The 25,468-nt window shown below is 39.9% G+C and overlaps 1 protein-coding gene across 1 annotated transcript in view; it reads right to left on the reverse strand.

Annotated features, from left to right (window-relative positions):
• Positions 1-9,461: 9,461 nt before the first annotated feature.
• Positions 9,462-25,468, reverse strand: part of Sms (spermine synthase) — a 48,404-nt gene continuing 32,397 nt past the window's right edge. The window contains exons 8-13 of the mRNA XM_029473657.1: positions 25,342-25,448; positions 24,504-24,593; positions 19,915-20,029; positions 18,754-18,833; positions 11,230-11,345; positions 9,462-9,986 (exon numbers count right to left, since the gene is read on the reverse strand). Of these exons, the coding sequence (XP_029329517.1) occupies positions 9,947-9,986; positions 11,230-11,345; positions 18,754-18,833; positions 19,915-20,029; positions 24,504-24,593; positions 25,342-25,448 (548 nt within the window). The 3' untranslated portion in view covers positions 9,462-9,946. The remainder of the gene's footprint in view (positions 9,987-11,229; positions 11,346-18,753; positions 18,834-19,914; positions 20,030-24,503; positions 24,594-25,341; positions 25,449-25,468) is intronic.

Consider the following 25,468-nt stretch of genomic DNA (forward strand, 5'->3'; position numbering starts at 1 on the left):
TGGTTTTTTGAGACAGGGTTTCTCTGTATAGCCCTGGCTGTCCTGGAACTCACTTTGTAGACCAGGCTGGCCTCGAACTCAGAAATCCGCCTGCCTCTGACTCCCGAGTGATGTGTTCCTTTGCACATTCCTCAGCTTGCAAAATAGCATTCTCCTCATATCCTCACAGGCCTCAAAATTCCTTTTTTAATAAGACCATCCATCAGCCATATCAAGTAAAAGGTCCACCGAACATCTCCATCTTAACATCTACAAGGCCACTAATTCTAAACAATGTTGTAGTTGTAGGCAGGGTGGCCGGAGTAGGACTTCAGCACCTTTGTGAGAACACAATTCAACCCAGAACACCATCCCAGATCTTTTGGGGGAAGGTGTATGAATATAACACTGAAAGGGTATGATAGCTTTTGGCAGTAGAAAACTGATGAATTCACCTTTCTATAGAGCTCCAATGGACTATAAAACATGTTAGGTTTGCTATAGCTTCTAAATATTAAGCCTTTAAAATCTATGGCATTTTCATTGAGTATGTCTGCATTGTGTATATATGAAAATAGGGGAAACATGTCACAATCCTCGTGTAGAGGTCAGAGGACAAGTTGTGGGAGTCCGCTCTCACCACTGAGTTCCACCATGTGAGTCCTGGGATTCAACCTGAGGTCAGGCTTGGCAGAAAGAAGCTTCACACGTTGAGCCACCTCACCAGCCCCAGTGTTAAACATTTTAGTACACACACGTAGCAAATGTTCTTTGTCCCTGCACATCCATTAAACTGGTATGCTTTCTTTATAGCCTTCACTGTATTAAGCCTACACTTCCCTTCAGACTTCTACTTCCAGCAGTTCTCCTAATGCCCTGTTACCGTAGGCTGGGGTATTACACTTAATCTTCTTTGCTTCTAAAGAGGCTGCCTACACATTCTTTCCTTTCCATGTTCCCCTGACTATACTCAACGCTTGCCTCCTCTGGCCCCCTACCCAGCTGCTGCAGCAAAAGTGCTTTAATAAGTGCTGCGGAGAGCTATTCTAGTATGTCAGAATGGAATTGTGTGACCTCTAGCCTTTTCCTTTATTACTCTTTGTATTTTCAATAAACCTGCAAAGGACCTGAGCACAAATTGAAATTTGTTCCAGTGTTTACTCTTGACAGAAATAAGCATACTCACCTAAATCCTTAAATTCAAAGCACTATCCAGGGTTCTGTAAATTGCATGTTTAGTTGGGTCAAGAATACAATCCCTTATCCTATGTTTCGAACTCTCAGTGCACAATGTCTGAACACAGAACAGAGTTCGCAGTCCTTTCCAAATCAAACGGATTCGAAACGCCTGCACTGCTCAGTCTCCATCTCTGGAATTCTAAATTGTCTGGTGACTTTCAACTGGTGGGCAGAAGGGCACAGTACTCTTCAGAGACACCTTGGGAGCTTAGACAGGAACATCCGATTAGTGGTTTGTCAGACTACTTTTCAGTTTTTAGTACAGAGATTGAAACCAAACCCTCGAACATGCTGGCAAAGCACAGGACCAAACAGCCACACTTCTACATTCAAATAAGATCCACAACATTCCTAATCATTAGAAATGAGTTAGGAACTTGGGTTAGAAATTACTATAGCTACACCTACTACTATTTTGTAAGTCTGCATATAATAATGTATCATTGATATTTAAATTTTAAATTAAACTTAAATTTAGTAGCAGTTCAGGCTGCCACATTTACTTTTTTTTGTACAATGTGACACACACACTCAAATTGCCCAGGAAAGCCAGAAGAGGATATGGGATGCCCTAGAGCTGGAGTTACAGGCGGTTATTATGAGCAACCTGACAAGGGCCCTCTGCAAAAGTAGTACAAGCTCATCACCACTGAGCCATGTCTCCAGCCCTCCTGGCTTTACTTAATAACTTATTTGAAAGTTATTTCAAACTCAAGCAGCCTTAAGTACTTCGGTCAACTCAGCATGGACAGAAACACCTATATTGAAACTACTGCCTGTATTCTAATGTATCGCTTGACAACTTGACAGCATTTCTCCTCCAATATAGGATCTAGTTTAGACCAGAAACGGCATTAAGTCATCCGATCGACAGAACCTCTTTAAATCTGTAGCCTTTCACAGACTCATTCTCTTAACATTACTACTTTTAAGATCCTTATTTTTTATGTATGTATGTCTACATGTATGTATGTATGTATGCTATGTGCATGCCTAGTGCAGTCAGAGGCCAGAAGAGGGACTCTTCTGAAGTTACACATAGTTTCAAGCCACCTGCTATGGAATGGGTACTGGTAACTGAACCTGAGTCCTTGGAAACAGCAAGTACTTTTATCCAGCAAACCATCTCTCCAGGCCCACATCAATACTTTTACTAATGTGGCCAAGATTAGACTAGGCCAGGAATAGCAGTTGCCTAGCACTGTGAACTCCCTGCCTACACACACCCTACATTTGAAGAGTACATAGGCTTTAGGGTCCAAAGGGTTTGTGGTTAGGTTCAGGTAATCCATTGTCATTCTTAGCCAAATACTGTATAGGTGACAACCTAAGACAATATCTGGAGGCACATGATGTCCACTTGTCCCTTTGGCAAGTTGATTTTAGGCACCTGGTCAAAGTTGTGTCCAATGTCTCCACTTTTCTCTCACAATGTGTACCAGGGTAAATAGCCTACCCTTGATAATAATGTGTATATGCTAATCCTCAGAACTTTACACAAATGCTGCTTCCTATGGCAAAGTAGACTGTAAATGTGTTCGTGGTGCTAGTAGTCTGGATCATCCAGTGATGCTTAATGCAATCCCAAGAAGCCCTGCCAGAGAAACACAAAAGAAAGAGCAACATGACAACTGCTACACTGAAGGCTTTGAAAGTAGAAAGAACTAAGAGCCGAGAAATGCAGACCACCTCAAAGAACTTAAGGGGTAGCAAATATATTCTTCCCAAAGAAACCAGCTTAGTCAATAACTGGGCATTTTAGATGTAGAAGACTCAGTTCAGATTTTTTTGAACCCCAAAACTATGTCAAGAAACTACATTAGGAGGAATTTGTTAAAGGAATAATAGGAAATTAGCTTTCTAAAGCCCCATAAATAGGGTCCTGTCCAAATGTCCTTGCTATACCACTAACAGATGGACTCTGCCTCTGTCTTCAGTGATTACCACTACTGCTTGACTTCACTGATTCTATTACTTTAACGCACATTCAGCACTCCAAATTAAGAGCTTATCTGTGCAGTTAAGTCCTTCTCTTCTTTTTATACAGTCCATAAATGCTCTAGATTTCCGGATTCTAAAGATTTTTTTTTATAGGGTATGTGTATGGGTATAGGTGTATGTGGGTACCTGTGGAGGCCAAACGACGTTATCAGATCCCTTGAAGCTAAAAATTAAGGTGAGTATGGATGCTAGAAGGTGAACTAGGGCCCTCTGCAAGAACAATAATCAAGAGTCCAGAGACAGCTCAAACTGTAAACAAGGAACCAGGATAAGGTATGAGCGCTACACTCTAATCTGTGGTCTAGCTGGCATTAAAACCAAGGCAGTCCTCCCCATTCTGATCAAGGGAAAAGGGAACACTAGGTACAGAGAATCCACTTAGTATTAGTACAATGGAGATACCTAGGGATCAGGCCAATGAAGAGCGAATGGAGAACAAAAGGATGTGGTCACAGGAGTGGCCATCTGCAGAGCTGCCATAAAATTCCAGTTTTCTAGCCTATTTTTACATGCTGTCCCAAGTTTCTAGTCTCCTTAGTTACATGAAGAATGAACCCAGCAAGGAAGGACTGGGCTTTGAAGTTTACTTTCACATGTTGGGACTGCACTCTTGCACGGAACAGGCCACACTACCCTCTTCACACCAGATTGCTTGGAATTTTGAACAAGCCTAAATTTAAGTCCATCAAGCCACCCTTCTTTTTCCATGGTCTAACTAGAAAAAGCTATTCTAAATAACTTACCCATTATAGTGCATTCTAAAGTCAAAACTATTTCCTATGTGATGAACTTTCTTCATCGGCCTCATCACACTTTCTAAGAATAATGTCCACTGATGACTGGCAGAATCAGAACCCAGATTCTGATGTGCCTATTCCTTTTCACCAAGACACTATCACTGCAGACTTGAAACCCTCAAGCAGCTAATGAACAAAAGATGCAAGATACATAGATTGCAGTTGTAGAGACAATTGGAAATAAATATTGAATGTGATGGGGGCCAGGCAAAGCATGAGGTAATTGGACAGCTTCCCTTAACATTGGAAGGATACAAATGGGTAGAGTCGAATAGCTATTTAAACTCAGACACGCCCAAAGGAGACCAAGGTGGTATGTAGAAAAGAGAGGATCATGGAGCTCAGAAAGGGATCAGAAGTTGAGATTGGGGGGGGGGGAGAAGAAAGGAGACAGGGAATAGGGTTAAGAGAACTTACTGCTCTTCCAGGACCCAAATTTGGTTTCTAGTATCGATCAACAAGCTAACAATTGCCTCTAACTCGAGCTTCATGGAGTGCACTAACTAGCATGCACATTCACGCACACACAAACCTACCTATATAATAATAACCTTTTGTAAAATGGAGGATATGAAATGTGCTAGGGCTACACATGTAGCTAGAATCACCCAGTGTGAACCTAAGCAACCATAAACCTTAACTGAGATGTAAAAGTATTATAGAACAAAGGAAAAAAAAAATCTTTAAAAAAAATTAACTCTAGAGTCAAAGCCAAGTGTTTTACTATCTGGGGCTTTCTATCTCTGGGGAAAGAGGTGGAGCAAGTTTCTCATGCTATTTTCTTTCTGGAGGACTGGAGACCTTCAGTCAACAGGCGAGGTGGCCTGCCTCCTTACACAGGAGAGTTCTCAATTTGCTTGTTCTTTTACATTCCTGAGCCAAGCTGCAGAGAGAGAGCCTACTCCCTAATGCTTCATCATGAAGGAATTGCTCTCTGAAATGATCACATCGTTGGTCATTTCACAGAAAAACTGCCTGCATTAGTGAGCCAGTCTAAGCATCCCGGGGACCTACAGATGCATGAGATAAGTATACCTGCCCAGTCACATTAATCATCTTATTTCCAGGGAAATCACAACCGAGAGGATTCGAAAAGCTTTCCAAAAGCACTGGGCTATTTCTCGCTGGTGTTCTATTTCTCATTTTTGAAATGAGTAAAACAGAAATCAGTGGAATGGCTGCATCAGGTAATTGAGATTTTAAATGGTTTTGGCTAAGGAAAACTAGCCTGCCAGAATTGATTTGCAGTTGAGAGAGAGGAATGAAGAGAGCATGAAGGACAGTGGTCCTTACCCAGGGTCTACAATGAATCCTGTTCAGTCAGAAACCTTCACGGAAAAAACATCTGTATCTCCCTCTTCACTGGTTTCTCACTAAAATTAAGCATTTCCCTCAAGTATGAATGTAGGTGAAAAATCATGTTATTACTGGCAGATTCTATGACTTTGTCAACTAGAGAAATCAACGCCTTATCACATTTCAGTACTGATCTTATAAATGCTTACCCTTATTACTACATCAAAATTATATTACTCAATGCAGCACTCTATCCAGCTATGCAATAAGTTAAAAAAACAACACAAATATTAAACCATAAATTTTTGAAAACTAATAACAGCTTTCCAACTAATCTTATCTACTGGATTTATTTTAAAAATGTTTCCAAGAAGGAAATCACTTTTCAGTCAACAGTTCTCAAAGCAATCCAAGGTATAAGAAGTGTTAAGAAATCCTGATGGGGGTTACAGATTGCTCAGTGGTTAAGAGTACTAGCTGCTCCTCCAGAGGACTGGAGTTCAATTCCTAGAACCTATGCCAGTTCACAACTATCTAGTACCTCCAGTTTTAGAGACCCGAATACCCCCCTTCTAACCTTCAAGGATGTCAGCCACACAAGTTTAAACATATATGCATGGAAAACACCCATACACATTAAAAAATTAGAACAGTAAGCATTAAAAAAAAAAAAAACCCCTCAGGGAAGCCAATAGTGGTATAAATACTCAGGAAATTGGAGCTGAAGAATCACAAGTTCAGGGCCTCCTTGGGCTATCAGAATTTAAGATTTAGCTTGGACAAACTTAGTGACACCCTGAATCAAAATAAAAAAAAAATTAAGGATATAGCTCAGTGATAGAGTACTATCATACATGAGGACCTAGGTTCAATCACCAGTCCCAGTCCCGGAGTTTGGGCGGAGGGGGGCAGGCCAGGCACCCTGAGGAATCTTCTACCTACTGAAACCTAAATTTAAACTGCAGTCCTAAAAACAAGTCGGAGATACATGTCCATAATCCTAGCCCCCACGAGGTAGAATCGAGTTTGAGGTCATCCTCCGGCTATAGAGTAAATTTAAGGCTGCTCTGGGATATATAAGACCAAAAAAAAAAAAAAAAAAAGTATCCAGCTATGGAAGCCTCAGGCATATTTACCCTTTGACTGCTGGCTAGCCTACTCAATGATATCAACATCTCGTTTAGAACAGTTTAGACTTAGCAAAACAACAGAACTGAATATGGTTTATTAGCTAAAATTATTTAATGTTAGTAATTATTTGGTAAAAAGATACTAGGTAGGGAGCTGAAGTGATGATGGCTGATCAGTTAAGAGCATTTGCTGCTCTTGTAGAGACTCTGGGTGTGAGGGTCTGTATATGCTTGGCGCAGGGAGTGACAGGCACTATTAGGTGTAGCCTTGTTAAGAATAGGTGTGCCACCATGGGTGTGGGCTTTAAAATGTTCCTCCTAGCTGCCTGGAAGCTAGTCTTCTGCTACCTGCCTTCAGAACAAGACCTGGAACTCTCAGCTCCTCCAGCCCCAAGCCTGCCTGGATGTTGCCATGCTCCCTCCTCAATGATAATGGACCGAGCCTCTGAACCTGTAAGCCAGTCCCATTTAAATACCATCCTTATAAGAGTTGCCTTGATCATGGTGTCTCTTCACAGAAGTAAAACCTTAAGAGAATGGGTTTGGTACCTAGCACTCACAAAGCAGCACATGGCTGCATATAACTCCAGTCCCATGGGATCTGCCATCCTCTTCTGGCACCTGTGATATATACATATATGCAGACATACATACATATTTAAAAAAAAAAAAAGCAAGGCTTTAAGAAAAGACAGTAGGCAACCAGGTGATCAGGTCAGGTGTTTCTTCATGGTCACATAGCAGCTCCTGTGTAATAACAAGATAACACTGCTGACCAATTGGCCTCTAGAATATTATGCACCACCCCCCTCCAAAAGAAATATGCTGTCAAAGGGATGTTAAGTAGCTAGTTCCACAATGAAAACAAGTACTGTTGTCTTTTCTGAGCAAGTCTTGCCAGAGAGAACCCTTCAGTGGCAATAAAGTGCTTTGAAATGGGAGCTGTTGCCAGAGTGGTGGTGGTGGTGGTACACGCCTGTCATCCTAGTACTCAGGAGGCAGAGGCAGGTGGATTCCTGTGAGTTTGAGGCCAGCCTAGTCTACAGAGTTACAGGACAACTGGGGCTACACAGAGAGCCCCTGTCTGAAAACAAACCAAAAAGAAAAAAGAAAGGAGAAAGAAAACAGAGTTATCAGATGAACCACAGTGTGAGCAGCTCAGAAAGAGGCCAAGCCAGAACATAACACATATTTTCCTTCCCTCTCCCAGGCATAATGGAGACGGGATGAAATTGATCCATTTATTGAGAGACAGATGACAGGCAGAAATACAAACTCAGCAATCGTTAGGGAAAGCAAGGACATGACTATTCCAAGTCTACAGGAAGGAGCAGCACATTTCTTTGTTTATTCAGATAGTAATGTTCTAGCCCACTAAAACCACCACCAACCCAGCCTTCCCCGGCCCAGGTGGAGCTCTTTTATAAATATTCAATCACATTTCCACGAGAAAGCAGCATTTCATGTCTTAATAAATCAATTCTTAGTATCTGCTGTGTTGAACAGAATTTAAACTCTATCCATATTTGTTTTGTCTTTCATTAAAAAAAAAGCAGGACACTATAATATATTCCACTGTTAAAAGAATCTGTCACACTACATAACACTATAGTCATTAAGAAAAATAACAATGCTGGATCAATTAGCATTTCTTAAGAGGCAGCCAAAGTGAAGATGGGTCTTAGTACAGCACAGGGTAGGGAGGGTGTTGGTTCAGTTTGCATGCTTCGGTGTTAAAATAACAAGGGCTCAAAACTGAGACCCTCCTTCAGCAAATTAGTCACATCTAAGTTCACTTTTATCACTCAAGATAAAAAGTTCTTTCTTCCTCCTTTCCTCGACACCACTTCCTTCATTTTCTCCCAAAAGCATCTTCCAATCAGCCTCGCATAACCTTATCCTCTTCATTTCTACCACCTAGTGCTTAGCAGGAACTGAGTCACCAGAATTAGGAGTGGATCTGTGGTTATGGCCTCAAGTTACTCTTCAAGTAGCAAAGTCCTCTCAGTATTACCCCAACAGCTGATATACTTGTTTTCTTTACTTAAATGGTAACAAGAATTAAGCTGTGTGATGGTACAAACTCAATTCTTATGAGCTTCCAGGAAAGCCTAGGCTACATAATAAGCTCCAGGTTGGACTGGGCTATATACATACAGTCACTGTTTCAAAAGTAATCGTACAGTGGGTAAGGGGGCAATTGGCCTTAACTAATATTCTAACTGTAGCAATACATTTGTTTTCAATTCTCCACAATATACAAAGCTTTCAAAGCACTGGGGAAGAATTTGGATGGAGAAGTGTCTATTGGGCTGTTTTTAACCTATGCATGCACCAAAAATATTGTTAAATGCATCTAATTTGAACATAACTATCAACTCCTTTTATTCTCTATTGTTTCTTCTTCCATGTCAATCTAAACCAAATGGCATACGTTTGCGCTCACTTTTAAAGATCATTTGTCTTGTCCTGTCTTATTTGTTCTTGCCTATCTTGGGAAGAACAAGGAAACTTTTTCAGTGTTGAGTCTGATTTCCATTAGTAAATTTTCAGTGTTTTACTTAATGTGAAAAAAAAAAACATTCTACTGATACAGTGTAAATATTTTACACAAACAATAGGATAGACAATTCAAATTATCCACAATACAATGCCAAGTTGCTATTCACATGCACTTTCTTAAGAGTTAAGTTGTTTTGCCACAGGACTACATGAACTCTAGTGTGCACTTGCACATCCTACAGTCTTCTCAAAGGCCTTTGGATCTCTAATCAGGGAGAGCAGTAACAGAAATCATCTTTGACTTTCACCCTTTTCAGTCAGGCAAAATCTTCCGCTATCCTTGGAACAACTTTATAATGGGGTGGGGGGGGTCAAATAGAATAGGTTGTGGATCATTCCTCAAGGCCTTGACATTATGCTGAGTGCAGTTAACAATCAAGATAGAATACACCTTTGCCCTAGGCCAGAGGTAAGAAAGAGGAAGAGAGACTGAAATAAAGGGACAAACACATAAGAGGTCTCCTTTGTCATTTTAATTGAAGCACTGCTAATCACTCTTAAAACCTTTAAAAGCACCAAATTTTAATATCTAAGTCAATTTGAGGGTGAGAGGGGAGAAACACTATCAGGAACTTCTCTCCAAAACAAAACAATGATGTTCATTCCTCCACATGTCCAAATTAAAGGTCTACTGAAACCAAAATGAAAACCCAAACCCCACACAGAGAAAAAAAAAATACTAAAATCACATTCTAGGGGGTCAGTGCATTCTGCAGTCTTTGCTGGGCTGTCTAATTGTCCTTCGGCTGACTTTTAAAAATTAACACCCTAACTCATCAAAATATACATTTTTCCCATTGGCTTTTTTAAATTAAAAATAATAATTAAAAGTGAAAACCACTTGAAGGAATTCATGAACAGTTGCCTGACACATTTGATGGCATGGCATATGGAGGTCAGGAAGGTGGCTTGCAGCACATGTCATTCAGGGGATGCTCATCTTTAAGGCTTAGCTTTCTTCCAAACAGTGTAAAATACCCACCTGGACAGGAAGTCAAGGAATAAGGAAGGTCAATAAGGAAGAACAGGTACCACTTAACATGTAAGCCTACAAATTAGAAGGTGGACTCAGATTTATGGGTTTAGGCAGAACACTGTGGAGACAGCACAAAAGCTTTTGAACAAGACCGCTCTGTAGCATGGGACACCCGTGCTACACACCACGGGGAACATCTGAAAGGGGGATTGAGTGAACGAAGATTAAAGGACTGCACTCAGTTCTCTCAGGTAACACCTTCTGCTCTGAAGGTTTTCCAAGGTTTGAAGAGTCAGTATGAAGGAAGATAGGAAAAGGATAAGACAGGATAGGAGGAAAGGAAATGGGCAAACGGGGAGGGGCAGGGATGGTAAAAAGTGAGAACAGAAGAAGGAAAGACTCAGAAGCTTTCTCCCACACGAGCCCTATTTCTCAAACCTGTAAGCACAAAAAAGAACATTAAGAGACATGGAAGCAGTGGTGATGTTAAATCTCCACAAGTCATTAAAGGGCATGGCTGCCCAGCCAGCAGAATAGCCAGCCCCCTTTGGGCCAAAGACCTAGGCAGTTCTTGTCTCTAACCAGGCATCTGGCTTCTGCAGCCTACCTACCCAAGCTAGGAGGATCCAGTCCCAGGGCCAGCAACACTGTGAGATCTCCCTGATAAAAGAAACTGCCATTGTGGAAACCTGGCCTCAGCTTGCAGCTATAGAAACTGCTGACTAAAAATTAGGTAAAGCTAGAATTGAACAGCTTCTTACAAGGGAATGCCCCATTTCCCCTTTCATATGCTGAGATTACAAGTGGGCAATTAAGCATCATATGGACTTGTGGGAATTCAAACTTCTCTCAAGTTTGAGGCACAGAACAGCCCCCTGAGGAAGCAGGTAAGTAACGGGCTGCATTTCCTATTCGGAAGGGTAGCAATCAAAGAATTGACTTGCACAACTAGTTCCTAGGTGACCTCCTGGCCTGTCTTTGACAATCATTGTTTCTATTTTAGATCAGTGAGACTTCATTCTTCAAGGTTCATGGGAAGCAATGACAAGGGACACCATAGTCTCTAAGATCCAGAAATAAAGAGCCCCCTTTATCTTCAATTTCTCAGGAGGGGTCTTAGTTAAGTTTGAGACTCAGGGTTTACACACTAATGAGCTAATTCTGTTTGTTGTTAGGATTAATAACGGCAGCATATGATGTACTTAGATGCTCTGAAAATGTAGCACATAATGTCATGGTCAAAGGATACAATTCCAAGTATGAAGGGACACAGACAATCTCTTTTGAGAATTCCACAGGACAATACAGACGCCCCAGCTGTTCTTCATAGAGTGACAGGGCTTCAGTCAAGTTGACACAGTTCCCCTAAATCAGAAAGAAAAGCAAACAATGGGATTTCTAAGTCATACTCATTTGAAGGTCTCTAATAAAGATAGAACAATTGGACCTTGAGATAAAAGTTCTTCTTTAAAAATGAGATGAGGCCTCTTTACTTCCATGAATTGCAATGAATTCTATTTATGAACTCATTAGTTCATTCTCTTTCTACCTCATTTGCGGAGCGATTTCAAATTATTGAAGTATGAAGCAATAGGAAGCAGCGAGGCCAATTTCTCATTAGTGACACAGTTCATTGTATCCACACCATGCAACTTACCAGATTCATCCACATAACCCACTCAAAGCAAACTTTTGGTCAGTAACGATCACAAAATGATAATGTTCTTGCGCTCCATGATGATTTAAACTACATTCTAAAAGGCCACATCCTGACATAGAACTGTATCCACACCTCATCCTTTTCTCAAATTCTAATTTTTTAGAGTATATTATTGTTTGTAGGCATGATATATGCAGGTGCTATGGTATGAGTGTGGCAGTCTGGGGACAACTTTGTGGAATCGGTTTTCTCCTTCCAGCTTTTTATGTGGCTTTTGGGAGTCAAACTCAGGTTGCCAGGCTTTATCCATTGAGCCATCCATCACATTAGCCTCTGTAACTAATTTTTACAGAAGTTTGTTCAGGATGTATGTGCTAAGGAAAAGCCTCTATTGTGGATACTTCTGAGACTATGGCATGCACATGTTGATACAATCATTCATTTGCTTCCAAACAGCAAGGAACAATGTGAGATGAAAACTCTTCATAAAGGCACCTATGATGTCAGAACTTCTGAGAATAGCCTTTTAAAGCCAGCCAGCCAACCAGCCAAGAGAAGGGGGTTAGAACTATTCCAAGAGATAGCCTTGGTGGTTTTAACGTAGCACATTCACTTAGCACAACGTCATCCTTTAGTGCCAGCCTGTTAAATAACCCATCATCTAGGGTCCTACAGTGGGATTTAGCCAACGTGCCCTTCACCAGCATATAATTTGGTTTCAACATCAAGTTCACCATGAGAGCATATAAACACCACACATGTAATTTACAATTCGTAAATAGAAAACACTGCACAGTTGTTTTTAGAACACATCACCACTGGGGAAGCTATAGAGGATGGAAAGGCCGCCAAGGTATACAGCTGAATGGTTTTCTGCCATCTTAAAACTGACACCCTGCTATGTGTTTATAGAGGACATAGGGAGAGCCAGACCTCCTTACTGAGAATGTGGTACAAACTGGAAGGTTTCAATTTGCTCTTTCCCAACATTGTCAAGAAGCAGTTTTTCAAAAGAAAAACAGAAAGAAGAAACTCTACAAATAGAGACCTACCTAAAAAAGGAACATGATAAATTTCACTTTCCTGTCTACATAAATAGAACACTTTTTTTTCTTTTTAGAAAGACACATGGGAGTTCCAAAACAAAACCTAACAGCAAAAAATAATCACACATTAATTCAGCAGCTTTGGTCCTAGAAAATTCTCCTGTTTCATATTAAACTTAAATAACACTTGCTTTTTTAGTTCATAGACTTTTCTATTGTCAACATTTTTAACTTCATATCAATTTGTATTATTTTAGTAACAAAAGCTCCTTGTCTGAGCCTTTATTAGGTTCAAAAGTATGCAAACCTAGGTGGGTGTAGTGGCACACACACCTTAAAAATTCAAGCACTGAAGAACAGAGGCAGGTGGATCTCTGTAAGTTAAAGGTTAACTTGTTCCACACAGCCAGTTTCAGGTCAGCCAATGCTGCACAGTGAGACTGTCTTCAAAAGAACAGGGCTAGTAGAGATGACTCAGTGATTAAGAATACTCACTGCTCTTTAGAGGACCCACGTTTAGTTATCAGCACCCATGCTGGAAACTGAAAACTGCCTGTTACCACCAGCTACAGGGTAACCTAACCCAATACTGCTAGTCTCCCAGGTTACCTGCGTTCACACGTACATACTCCAACACTAACACACATATATACACATAATTAAAACTAACAAATATTTCTTAAAATTTAAAAAAAAAACTGAAGAGTAAAAATAAATCCCAGTCATGTGAACTATAGAATGTACAAAAATTTTTTGAGACTTGACACTAAAGGGCAGGAAAGATGGCTCAGTGGTTAAGAGCACTTACTGCTCTTGCAGATTCTAGAACCCATGTTGCGTAAGTAAATCCACCTCCAGGGGATCCTCGGGAGGATATACTTGCACCCACATGCATACACACATTCAATTTTGTTTTACAGTTTGTGTTTTGTTTTATAAGAGGATCTTTCTGTATAGCCCTAGCTGTCCAGAAACTCTCTTCATAAGCCAGACCAGTCTCAAACTCAGACATTCGCCTGCTTTCTGCCTCCCAAGCACTGGGATTAAAAGCCTATGTTAGTATACCCAGCTTTAAAAAATTAACAAAAAACGAAAAATGACAGCAAAGGGACAGGAGAGACAACCCAGTGGTTAAGAACACACACCAGGGGCTGGAGAGATGGCTTAGCGGTTAAGAGCACTAGCTGCTCTTCCCTAGGTCCTGACTCAATTCCCAGCAAGCACATGGTGGCTCATAACCATCTGTAATGGGATCTGATGCCCTCTTCTAGTGTGTCTGAAGACAGCTACAGTGTTCTCATATACATAAAATAAATAAAATTAAAAAATAAAAAAGAACACACACAGGGAGTACAGAGACCTGAGAGATCAGTTTTCCACATTCATATCAGGCAGCTCACAAATGCTTAACTCCAGCTCCAGGGAATTCAATATCCCCTTTTGCACTCCACAGGCACCTATACTCACAAACACATAATTTAAAAAATAAAATTAGGGGGCTGGTGAGATGGCTCAGTGGGTAAGAGCACCCGACTGCTCTTCCGAAGGTCCGAAGTTCAAATCCCAGCAACCACATGGTGGCTCACAACCACCCGTAATGAGATCTGATGCCTTCTTCTGGTGTGTCTGAAGACAGCTACAGTGTACTTANATATAATAAATACATAAGCAAATAAATAAATTTAAAAATAAAGAAAAAAAAAGAAATGTTTTTAAAAAAATAAAATTAAATTAAATTTAAAAAAAAGAGAAAATTTTCAAATGATACTAATGGATTACTTCCAGAAAGCAGTAACTTTCAGTGTGGATTATAGATGTCTAAAAGGTACTGATAATGAACAGTTCATTATTATGGGAATGGTCAAGAGTTTGCTTCATTTTTCACCGTAGTGTTACATGCCCATTTTTGTATGTAACAGACAGTAGGGGGGGTTAAGTAGGGGATTAGAGACAGAAAGTAGGTGGTTAAGTCCCAGAACCTTACTTCTACTCTCAAAAATGCATACTGCGAAGTTCTGTGATATAACAAGGCCTTCAAGCCCCCAGGGTGATACCAATGATGTCACAAATCTGCCACTGTGGCACAGCAATGTGTGGTGGGAACATTCAGTTTTTGCAAATCACCACATAACATCCTCATCCCATTATTAACCTTCTCTATTTTTCTGTTACACATTCCAGCCAAGGGCAGAAGGAGGCAAGAATCAAGAGTTATCACCTGAGCATGTCTCTAGGCAGTGATAAAACCATAGCCATAGGGGTATAAACTATAAAAGGTCAGAGGTAGAATTCTCGTCTAGAGGGCAGGAAGTCATAAGGAATGAATGAGCTCTAACTCTTGCCTCACTCTCGCGCCTATTGCTCTCTTGCCTCTCCCTCTTGTGCTCTTTCTCCTCATTCCCTCCGCCCTTTTCCCCATGTGGTCATGGCCTGCCTCTACTTCTCCACTCTCTCCCTCTCTTTTGCCTTTCTCTTAACTTCCCTCCCGATGCCCTGAATAAACTCTATACTTTAAAAAAAAAAAAAAAAAGAATGAGTGGATGAGTGGATGAATGAATGAAGTGGTGACTTGTTTCCTGCAAGGCTTATGCTCCTTAGTCCATATGAATTTCAGTGTGTGACACATATAGCCAAACACAAAAGACAAATCCCTTTCTATCTACAATGAAAGCGAATAAGAAAACAGAATGTATGTCATTCTCAACAGTGATGTCTTCTGAATAATTGTTAGCAAAGAACACAGCCTTCAACTTGTGATCTACAGGGTTAAGAAAGAGACAGTTCATAAAAGCACAAAGTTAGAGTCATTAGTATTTGCACATGCTATGCTCTTGTGGAACACTTCTATTAGTTGCCCACACTAACACACAAGTTCTCCATAGCAGGCAAAGAACAAAACTACTATCCTTTCTTTCTAATGCCATCTCTCATCTACTCTAAACTGACTGGTTTACAGAGGATCCATATTTAAATCCCCTTGCCTCAACCTCCCACATAGTTGGGATTATAGGCAGATGTCATCATGCCCAGGTTTTTTTCCATCTCTGTACTGAAGCAGAGGAAGCTCTGTGTTGAGTGAAGTCCTGGGTGAATGAGTATTGTTGACATGGGCATGCCTTGCTCCCATGGGAATGGAAAAGCCTTCCCCAGGCGAGATTCACAGAGACAGAAACATCTCCCTCAGGGGTCTGAGTGCTAGTGACTGATCCATGTATACAAAATTAGCAACAACTTCTTCCTCCCAGATGTCTGCAACCTACCAAGCAGAAACCTCCTATGAAGTCTAGCTAAGTTCTCTCCCCTCTGCTGCACATAATAAAGCACGGTGAGGTTCCAGATTGCTTTAAGTAAACTTTGCCAGAATGCCCTCAGCCAGTCCTGGCAAGTCTCTATTTGGTTGTAGAGCTTCATATGCTTCCTCAATTAAACTGCATGAGACTTTCTTTTAGTTGTGGAAATTGAGGGGAAGTTCTACAGTAAATATGCTCCCCAAAGCCCAAGTCATTGAATCTGCACTGCCTTGTTTGAGCAGGTTTCACCATCAATATCCTATATAAAACAGAGGCCTGTAAACCTCCTCTGTAACGGTCCAGACAGATCACATTTTAGACAGCACAGACGGTGAGGCCTCCTCAGCAATCCTCACTGCTGCTGGAGCACAAAACAAACAGGCTGTTTATTAAGAAATGACAAACAGAACAGGCACGCACACTTGGAATTGTGTGTATACCCTGTCTTAAGCTACCAAGTATGCCCAGGCTTTGTCCCCAGTGGGAAGAGGAGGAAAACAGGACAAGCTAGACCTTTGGGTGTCTCGATATTCTAACTTCTCTCCAGCATTATTCTCAGATCCCATGAAATAGCCAGAATAAACTAGAGTGTGCAGAAAAACACTTCCTCCGGAAAAAAAAGACCTCTACCTTGTCTAGATATTTAAATAGACCAATAATCAATAGAAGTTCATCAATGGGTTCTAAGTAACAGTTCGATAGGAAATTTCTGCCATGAAATTACACAGTATAGGGTTGACTGTGGCTAATGATTGTACAGTGTATATTTTACAGTTGCATGTTTTCTCCACAAACACATTGATATACACAGAAGAGGACACAGGTACTTAACTTGATTAAACATTAGATAATATATACATGTAGGTAAACATCACATGGTAACTCTTTGATCATTTTTTATGTTTTAATAGAGAAGTAAAAAATTAAATGCAAGTTAAAAATGTATACTAGCCTAATTGATACATCTACAATACAGCTCCTGAACCTAAGGATCAGGGAATATTACAAAATGAAAGGTGTAGAAAGATTGTAAGAGACAGACAAAACTGTACTGTGACACAACTGTGTCACCCATGATACCTTAGTAATATGGCTGTTGAAACAACACCTGAATGAGGATGGCACTAATAGACATGATAGTGGGAAAAGGGCAATCTCATGGGGCCCCAAATTCTAAACAAAGAACTAAGAAATAATGAAAGTGGAAAACAGTCTTACATAGGAAAGAGCACACCAATTGGTTATGCAATAACAAACACTCAACCCTGAAAACATATATAGGCAACTAGCATATAGACTGAGCACGTTTATTTATGTGTATGTATGTAAGTGTGTTATCTCTATGTATGTTAGATAAGGAAGTATGTATCTAACAACAAAGAGACCATGAACTTGAGGGAAAGCAAGTGGGGGGGGGGGCGCTACATGAGAGACATTGGAGGAAAGGAGGAAATGAGTAATTATGATTTACTAAAAAATATTTCCATTAAATTGTACCAGGGCTATAGAGATATCTGAGCAGTTCAAATCACTTGCTGCTCTTGCAGGAGAATGGAGCTCAGTTCCCAGCACCCAGTACAGGAGTCTCACAGCCCCTGGACCTGTGGCTCCAGGAGATCTGAAACCTCTGGTCTCTGCAGGCAATGGCACTCACATGTACATACCCACAGAAACATCCACATAGAAAGAAAGAAAGAAAGAAGAAAGAAAGAAAGAAAGAAAGAAAGAAAGAAAGAAAGAAAGAAAGAAAGAAAGAAAAGGAGCATGGACTATTTAGTAAAATTAAAACATACACTTTAATAGAATGAATTACTGAGAAATCAATATATAAAATTGGTTGTAAGATAAAGAAAGTCCTTTTAGGTTATGGGGATTGTGGACACAGGACAGAGAACAGAATTCTGCTTATGATGGTCTGTAATCAAAATAATAAACTTATTTCAGATTAAAAATGAGGGGAGGGCTAGAGTTTGTGTGTTCCTGGGGACTATTCTGAAGAAAACTCAGAATTCAGAGACCAGAGAGTAAGAGCTGAACATGGCCATTAATTATTTTTTGTACCAAGTAATGAGACTGGATTAACAATTAGTGGGTCACTTTTTAGGAATAATTTTTTTGTTTTGTTTTTCGAGACAGGGTTTCTCTGTATAGCCCTGGCTGTCCTGGAACTCACTTTGTAGACCAGGCTGGCCTCGAACTCAGAAATCCACCTGCCTCTGCCTCCCAAAGACTAGGATTAAAGGCGTGCGCCACCACACCTGGCTACAATATGCTTTGTATCTAGCTATTATATAGAGCTACCAAAGACAAACTTATACCCTAAAAAAATGAAAAGAACTATGAAGCAAAAATGTGCTTCTATGTGGTATCTGCAGCTCACATTAATCTGATGTGGCAAGGCTGCTTCAAGAGTATGCTGCTAAATGGGCTTTTCCCTAGAGATGAGCCTAATGAGTGAGGGGAAGGAAAGGAAAACAACAACAACAACAACAACAACAACAAAATCAAAACAAAACCCAACAACAAACCACAGTCTGTGTCTCCACCTGCTGGTGCAATCTCATACTACAGCCAGGGCCATCAAAATCAGGATAATCTTGTCTTCTGTGGTCAAAGCACTCTCAAAAGATGACAGAGCAGAAACTTACTGCTTGACCAACTACAATTCAAAGATGTTGTTCTTGCCATATGTGAAATTCAAGAACATGCAGTCAAACACGCCAATATTGATTTTTATTGGTAATCCAGGGAGAGAGGGTGGAGACTGAATGGTGTACCTGTGTGAAGTATTTTCCATCCTGTTTCAGAACCTTCATCGACAGGTCGAGAATCAGTCTGAGGAACTCCCATGTGGAATCTGGATGTGGAAAAGATTGTTTTATAAATATGATTTTCATGTATCAAATATCCACTCAGTGATAAAAAAAGAAGAGATCACACTGTGTTGGTACATGTCCAACATCCTGGCACTTTGGAGGGGGAGGTAAGAGGATCAGGAGTTGAAGACCATCTTTGGTAACATAGTAGGTTTGAGGTCACCCTGTACTACATGAGACTTTAACGGAAAAAAATAATAAAATACAAAAAAAAAAAATCTAAAGAAGCTTGAGCTTGAAAGGTTGTCCATGAATAATAATGCCCAATCATATAGCTGGTTTGTATACACACCAATGCAAACACCAAGGTCAAAATCAAGTGCACATCTATTTAAAAGTTATCACACCAGCAATAAAGACTTAACATAGGAGTGTGGGAGGGTAGCTCAGTGGTGAAGAGCTTGTTCATCTGCAGGAGATCCTGGGCTCCATCCCCAGCAGCACTCTCAGGTAAAGAACAAAGACTGCTCACAAAGGAGCTCAAATTCTTAAAAAATAAAAATAAAAAAGCCTGAGTGAGGAACAATCTAGCTTCAACCAATGCCAAAACTAAGAATGTCTTCAGACAGCTTTCAAATTCTATAACAGAATTACCGTAACCCACCTAATCCCACCTAATGTGGCCACCAATGCATGTGAAAAATCTTTGATTTGTGACTTTCTAACCACATTCCCTGGCCACGGCTGCTCATAGTTCATTCCAGAACAAACGCTTACACCTTTTGTAGGATAAGCTGTGTTTTGGCCTGGAGGGAGTGGCACTATTAGAAGGTGTGGCCTTGTTGGAGATGCAGGCTTTGAGGCACCTACATATAAGCTGGGCATGGTAAGGCCCCTCTGCATTCCCAACTATGTACGGGGAAGTAGAGACAGTAGTGCCTACTTGATTCAAGTTCTAGGCTCAGTAGGAATCCCTTTCTCAAAAAAATAAGAGGGAATATAATTTAATGACATTCAATGTTGACCACTGGCCTCACATATGCACATGAATGTGCATACACACATGTGCCCACATTCGAACATACACACATAAGAGCACTAAAAACATAGAACACAATCTACCTTCTTCTGGAGATGTAGAAATAGGGACAGCTGTCAAATCATTAATCACATAATCAAACTCTCTCCCTTCTTTGGCGTACCTCTTCAGTACTGGGATACAGTCTTCTATAAGAACCTTTCAGAAAGAACAAGATCAGACACATGAGTCAACAGAAATGGGTGTCATTAAGCACTTATAAAGGGAAAATGCAAGCTGGGCTTTAAATCCATTGAACCAGCCCATGAACAAAGAGATCTTCATCTCTATTAATACCAAAAACTGTTTCAAAAACTAAGGTCAGGCCGGGCGTGGTGGCGCACGCCTTTAATCCCAGCACTCGGGAGGCAGAGGCAGGTGGATTTCTGAATTTGAGGCCAGCCTGGTCTACAGAGTGAGTTCCAGGACAGCCAGGGCTATACAGAGAAACCCTGTCTCGAAAAAACAAAAACAAAAGAAAGAAAAGAAAAGAAAAGAAAAGAAAAGAAAAGAAAAGAAAAGAAAAGAAAAGAAAAGAAAAGAAAAGAAAAGAAAAGGAAAGGAAAGGAAACCTAGGGTCAGGACTTGATACCAACACCATAGAAAAGTTCACCTGACATTCTCATAGCAGACACAACTCTGTTTCCTTTACTAAAATTTGAACCATGTACATCATTCTGATCATGGACAGTAAATTACTCTATGTTCTACTCCTTGACTTTAATATTACTTTATAAGCATAATCATATTAACTCCCCTCAGTTCCCAATTTAAAAGGCAATTTTTCTTTTATATCATCATTTTTATACCTAGGGCTTAAGTTTACTGAACTTTCCCTTTCATTGGTTTGTAGGGTTAGTTGACTTAGTTTTCAAGCAAGAGGATGGCCCAGTTAAGCCACTTTGGCTTACTAGATTTTTACCTAAGTGAAATAAAATGCATATTGGATATGTTAAGAGTGTGTTGGAATACAATACTACAAATTCAAGCTCCCAAACACAAATCTTATCTGTCTACAGTCTGTGTCTGACTTCCTATTTGATTACAGGGCCTGTAGCAAATTACCAATCAGAAGGAAAAGTCTCTCTCCACAGTGACTATTGTCTGAGTTCTCTTGGCTACTTTTAGACATTCATTTTAATAAAAGCAACTTTTAAAACATTAGTTGGTCTCACTCCCTTGGGGTTCCGATGAGATTTAGAAGGATAAATGAAAAGCCACTGAAACTGTTCTGCTATCACCATGTACAAGATATACCATGCCTCTCCACCTACTTACGTCATTTCTTGTCTCAGGAAAATCTTCCCATAGTGCACATCAGCCTCATTTTACCTCTTGCTAAGTTTATTTCTAAGTATTTAGCAGATTACTTTGAGTAGGATTTCCTGTCACACTTCTCCCAATTTCCTTTCAAACTGTTCTGCATTTAGCAGAGAGAAAAAAATAATCTTTCCTAAGTCACTTACTTAAATCTTTAATCACTGAGCCAATTTCTCAGAAGTCACAGAGATTGGCATGGTAAATTTCTTGGATTTTTCTAACCATTTTTATCCCCTATAATTATTTCACTATTTTTATGACTTGCATCTTCCTATCTTACTATATTAGTGACTTCAAAATTAATGATAATCTCAGATACACAACACTCATAATTTGGTTCCTACTTCTAATGAAAATGACTTTTTTCGACTTACTCTAATTTTTACTTTATCATTTACTGTTAAAATTAAGTCTCTGATACTTTCTATTATATTTTGGTGGGTTACCTCTATTAGAATGTCTTTTGCTATGGATACTCAAGTGTATATGTGCATGCAGGTGTCAACCAGAGGTCAAACTGAGGTTTGATAGGGTCTCTCAGTAGCCTGAAGCATTCCTATTAAGACTGGATGGAGTAGCCTAGGGAGATTATAATCACATGCCACTATATAACCCCCACACCCAGCATTTTTATGTAAGCGTTGGTATTGAACTCAGGTTTTCATGTTTACACAGCAAGCTGTTACCAACTAAGCTGTCTCCCTAGCTCCTATAGAAATTATTATTCAGAATGAGTGATAAACATTCTGACACTCTTTGTCATTTACTAACATTAGTTATGTTTCTCCTTTGCATTATTTATGAGCCGGGCAGTGGTGGTGCACACCTTTAATCCCAGCACTTGGGAGGCAGCGGCAGGTACATCTCTGAGTTAAAGACCAGCCTTGTCTACAGAGTGAGTTCCAGGACAGTCAGGGCTACACAGAGAAACCCTGTCTCAAAAAAGCAAAAAGAAATATTTATGAAATATATCTAACTTGTTTTATCATTACTTTATTACGTGCGTGCATGCATGTGTGCATGTGTGTTTTAGTAATTAAACTGAGGTCATCAGGTTTGGAGGCAACTGCCTTTACCCACTACATCATCTCAATAGTGTAATAACAAATTTCTTAAAATTCTCCCCTTTAATTTTTTTAAGCTAAATCCAATTTGAGTATAATAGATTAAAAAAATAAGTTGCTAAATTCAGCATATTTTACTTGATAATTTTATATGTGTGTACATAAACAAAATGTGTGCTCAGGTGGATCTGTCTTCTCCCAGACAAGGCTCCCACCCTGACTGAAAGCTTCAGAACCCTCAGTAAACATAAATAAATAAATAAATAAATAAATAAATAAATAAATAAATAAATAAATAAAAAAATAAAAATGGGGGGGGAGGAAAGGAAAGGAAAGGAAAGGAAAGGAAAGGAAAGGAAAGGAAAGGAAAGGAAAGGAAAGGAAAGGAAAGGAAAGGAAAGGAAAGGAAAAATTCCAGGCTCCCCCTGGTGGTTGCTCTAAAATACTAGACAGTGCCATCCTCAACAGCCATTGAGAAGAAACAATGTGATTTACTATTCAAAGTTCCCAGACCGGGTGGCCTTAACACTATTTAGTCACATATCCTTCCAGTCCATTGCCAACTGTACACCAAAAGCCCCATGAAATACAGTCTTTTACCCTCGCTGCCCATAGCTGAACACCTGGCTCACAGATGGTTCATCACACCACCTATGTGTGCCCTAAAAGTCACAGAACTCACTTAAGAGACAACTACTGGTCAATCTCCCATTTCCACCACGCCCCTATTAACATCTAGATTGTCCTGCTGCTCCAGGTTTATTCTTCTGGTCACTCATTAATCTGTACACACAACAAAACCAGGGGGACAGGATTCTGCACTCCTTCTACCCCACAACCTTGAATACATTCCCTTTAATAGTTCAGTTCTTCTCAATATAAGGGCATGGGGTGGGGATTAAGTGTAGCAGGTAGGGAGGGGGTCTGGCCCGTTCTTTGTCAGCCATGGTAACTTTGAATTCAGTGCCAAACAGTTCAATCAAAGTTCAGCAAAGAGCCGGGCATGGTGGCGCACGCCTTTAATCCCAGCACTCGGGAGGCAGAAGCAGGCGGATTTCTGAGTTCGAGGCCAGCCTGGTCTACAAAGTGAGTTCCAGGACAGCCAAGGCTATGCAGAGAAACCCTGTCTCAAAAAACCAAAAAAATAAATAAATAAATAAAAAATAAAAATTTAAAAAAAGAAAGAAAAGAAAAGAAAGAAAAGAAAAGAAAAGAAAAGAAAAGAAAAGAAAAGAAAAGAAAAGAAAAGAAAAGAAAAGAAAAGAAAAGTCTTTTAGGGTGTGGTGGCGCACACCTTTAGTCCCAGCACTTGGGGGGCAGAGGCAGGTGGATCTCTGAGTTCGAGGCCAGCCTGGTCTACAGAGTGAGTTCCAGGGCAGCCAAGGCTACACACAGAGAAACTGTCTCAGAGGGAAAAAAAAAAAAAAAAGTTCAGCAAAGCTCAATACACCCTCCCCTTTAAAGCTATGCAACAGGATACACTAATTTTAATTTTTCTTGCCCTTTGGCCCATGAAACAATCACAACTGCACTTTAAGGCAAACAGAATTCCTGCTCCAAATTAACATGCATGTAACAAACTCAAATTTAAATGTGCATACATTAGGGAAGAAAGAAGTGCTGGGTAATTGACATCCCAAAGTACAACACTCATCCAAATTGCTTAGAAATCTGGAGATGCACATTTCAGATTCTGTTCAATTAAGATGCTTGGGCATCTTGCTCTAACAAACTCTCATGTCTATGACAATAAAATATATGCATCTGCACACATCAGGGTGGTTGTTCAACTTTCAAGCACAATACAATTTAGGACAGAAACAAATTGCTTATTTGCAATATTTTAATCAACTACATCTACCAATTAAAAATCTAAATTCTGTCTGAAAGACCAAGACTTCAAGACATTATTCAGGATAACAGCAGAAGGTGGTAGATTCCACATCATTTAAAAAGTACATGACAATCTTTTATACCAAGATTAATGTAGATCACTCAGTGGTAGTGGGTGCCTAGCATACAGAATGGCCAAGTTTAATCCTCAATAACAAAAAAAAAAGTAACACAATAAAATCTATACTAGGGGCTTCTTTCAGTTTGTGTATACTGTCCACTCTAAATATGAACAGATACTAAATTCACAGAGACTGTCTTCTTAACCAATTATAGCAAAAGGTACAGGTCCAATTGATCACTTATGGTCTATTTTCAGTCAATTTAAAAGTATGCTACCAAGGAAACATGATTACCTGATAGCAGTCTCCTTTAAGATTGTCTAAGACATCTCCACATGTTCTCCGCATGTATTTCTTACATCCATCAATTACCATTTGGTCAATGTCCGAAACAGTTTAAGGAAAATTTTTGAGTGTGCCAAAGAATTCTGAAAGAGTAAGCCTTCTCTAAAACATAAAAGTTCAAACAAACAAAGGTTTTACTGTAGCCATCTGAGGATCATAAAGTCAAAAACTGGACGTTACAGTGACTTAATTTTCTTTCACACTAAGGATGTTCAAATTAAACTAGATTTTTTTTCCCCATGAAATGGCTTAGGCAAGCCAGTTTGACAAACACTAAGCAGCAGATGGGACCCCCAACATGGATACTCTCTAATCCACAATTATTATCTCTTCTTCTCTACTGGCAGACACATACAAGGCTGCTAGTTGTAAATTCAAATGTTTGTTCGAGGAAGTCAACATAACACATCTGCCTTGAGTCTGTGGAAATACTCATGGGAGTCTGAAAATGCCAAAGGAAGGACCGAAGAAATTCAGTTACCTTGTTATCTCTATTACCTACCTATCTATCTAATCTAGCATCTATCACCTATCTATCATGTGTTTTTTTCTCATTTGTTTAAAAATGCCTATGTATGAGCGTGTGCATGCTGTTATGAATGTGCACCACATGCATGCTTGCTGCTGCTAAAAAATGTGGCACCAGGTACACTGAAACTAGAGTTTCAGACAGTTGTTGGTCACCAAGTAAATACTTGAAACCAAACCAGGTCGTCTATGAAAGCAGCAAGTGCTCTGAGCCATCCCTCTAGTCACTGAAGCTGTTTTCTTATACAGTAAAGGATATCTCTACCATAGTGACCATCTTTGGTTTCAGTTTGACAATTTCACACAATATGCCTCCATCGCCGCCTCCCAGAATCAGTACATCTTTGCCAGTGTAGTCTTCTTTACCACTGCCCATGATGGCACGG

Source organism: Mus caroli, chromosome X, assembly GCF_900094665.2.
Source record: "Mus caroli chromosome X, CAROLI_EIJ_v1.1, whole genome shotgun sequence".
Taxonomy (NCBI): Eukaryota; Metazoa; Chordata; class Mammalia; order Rodentia; family Muridae; genus Mus; species Mus caroli.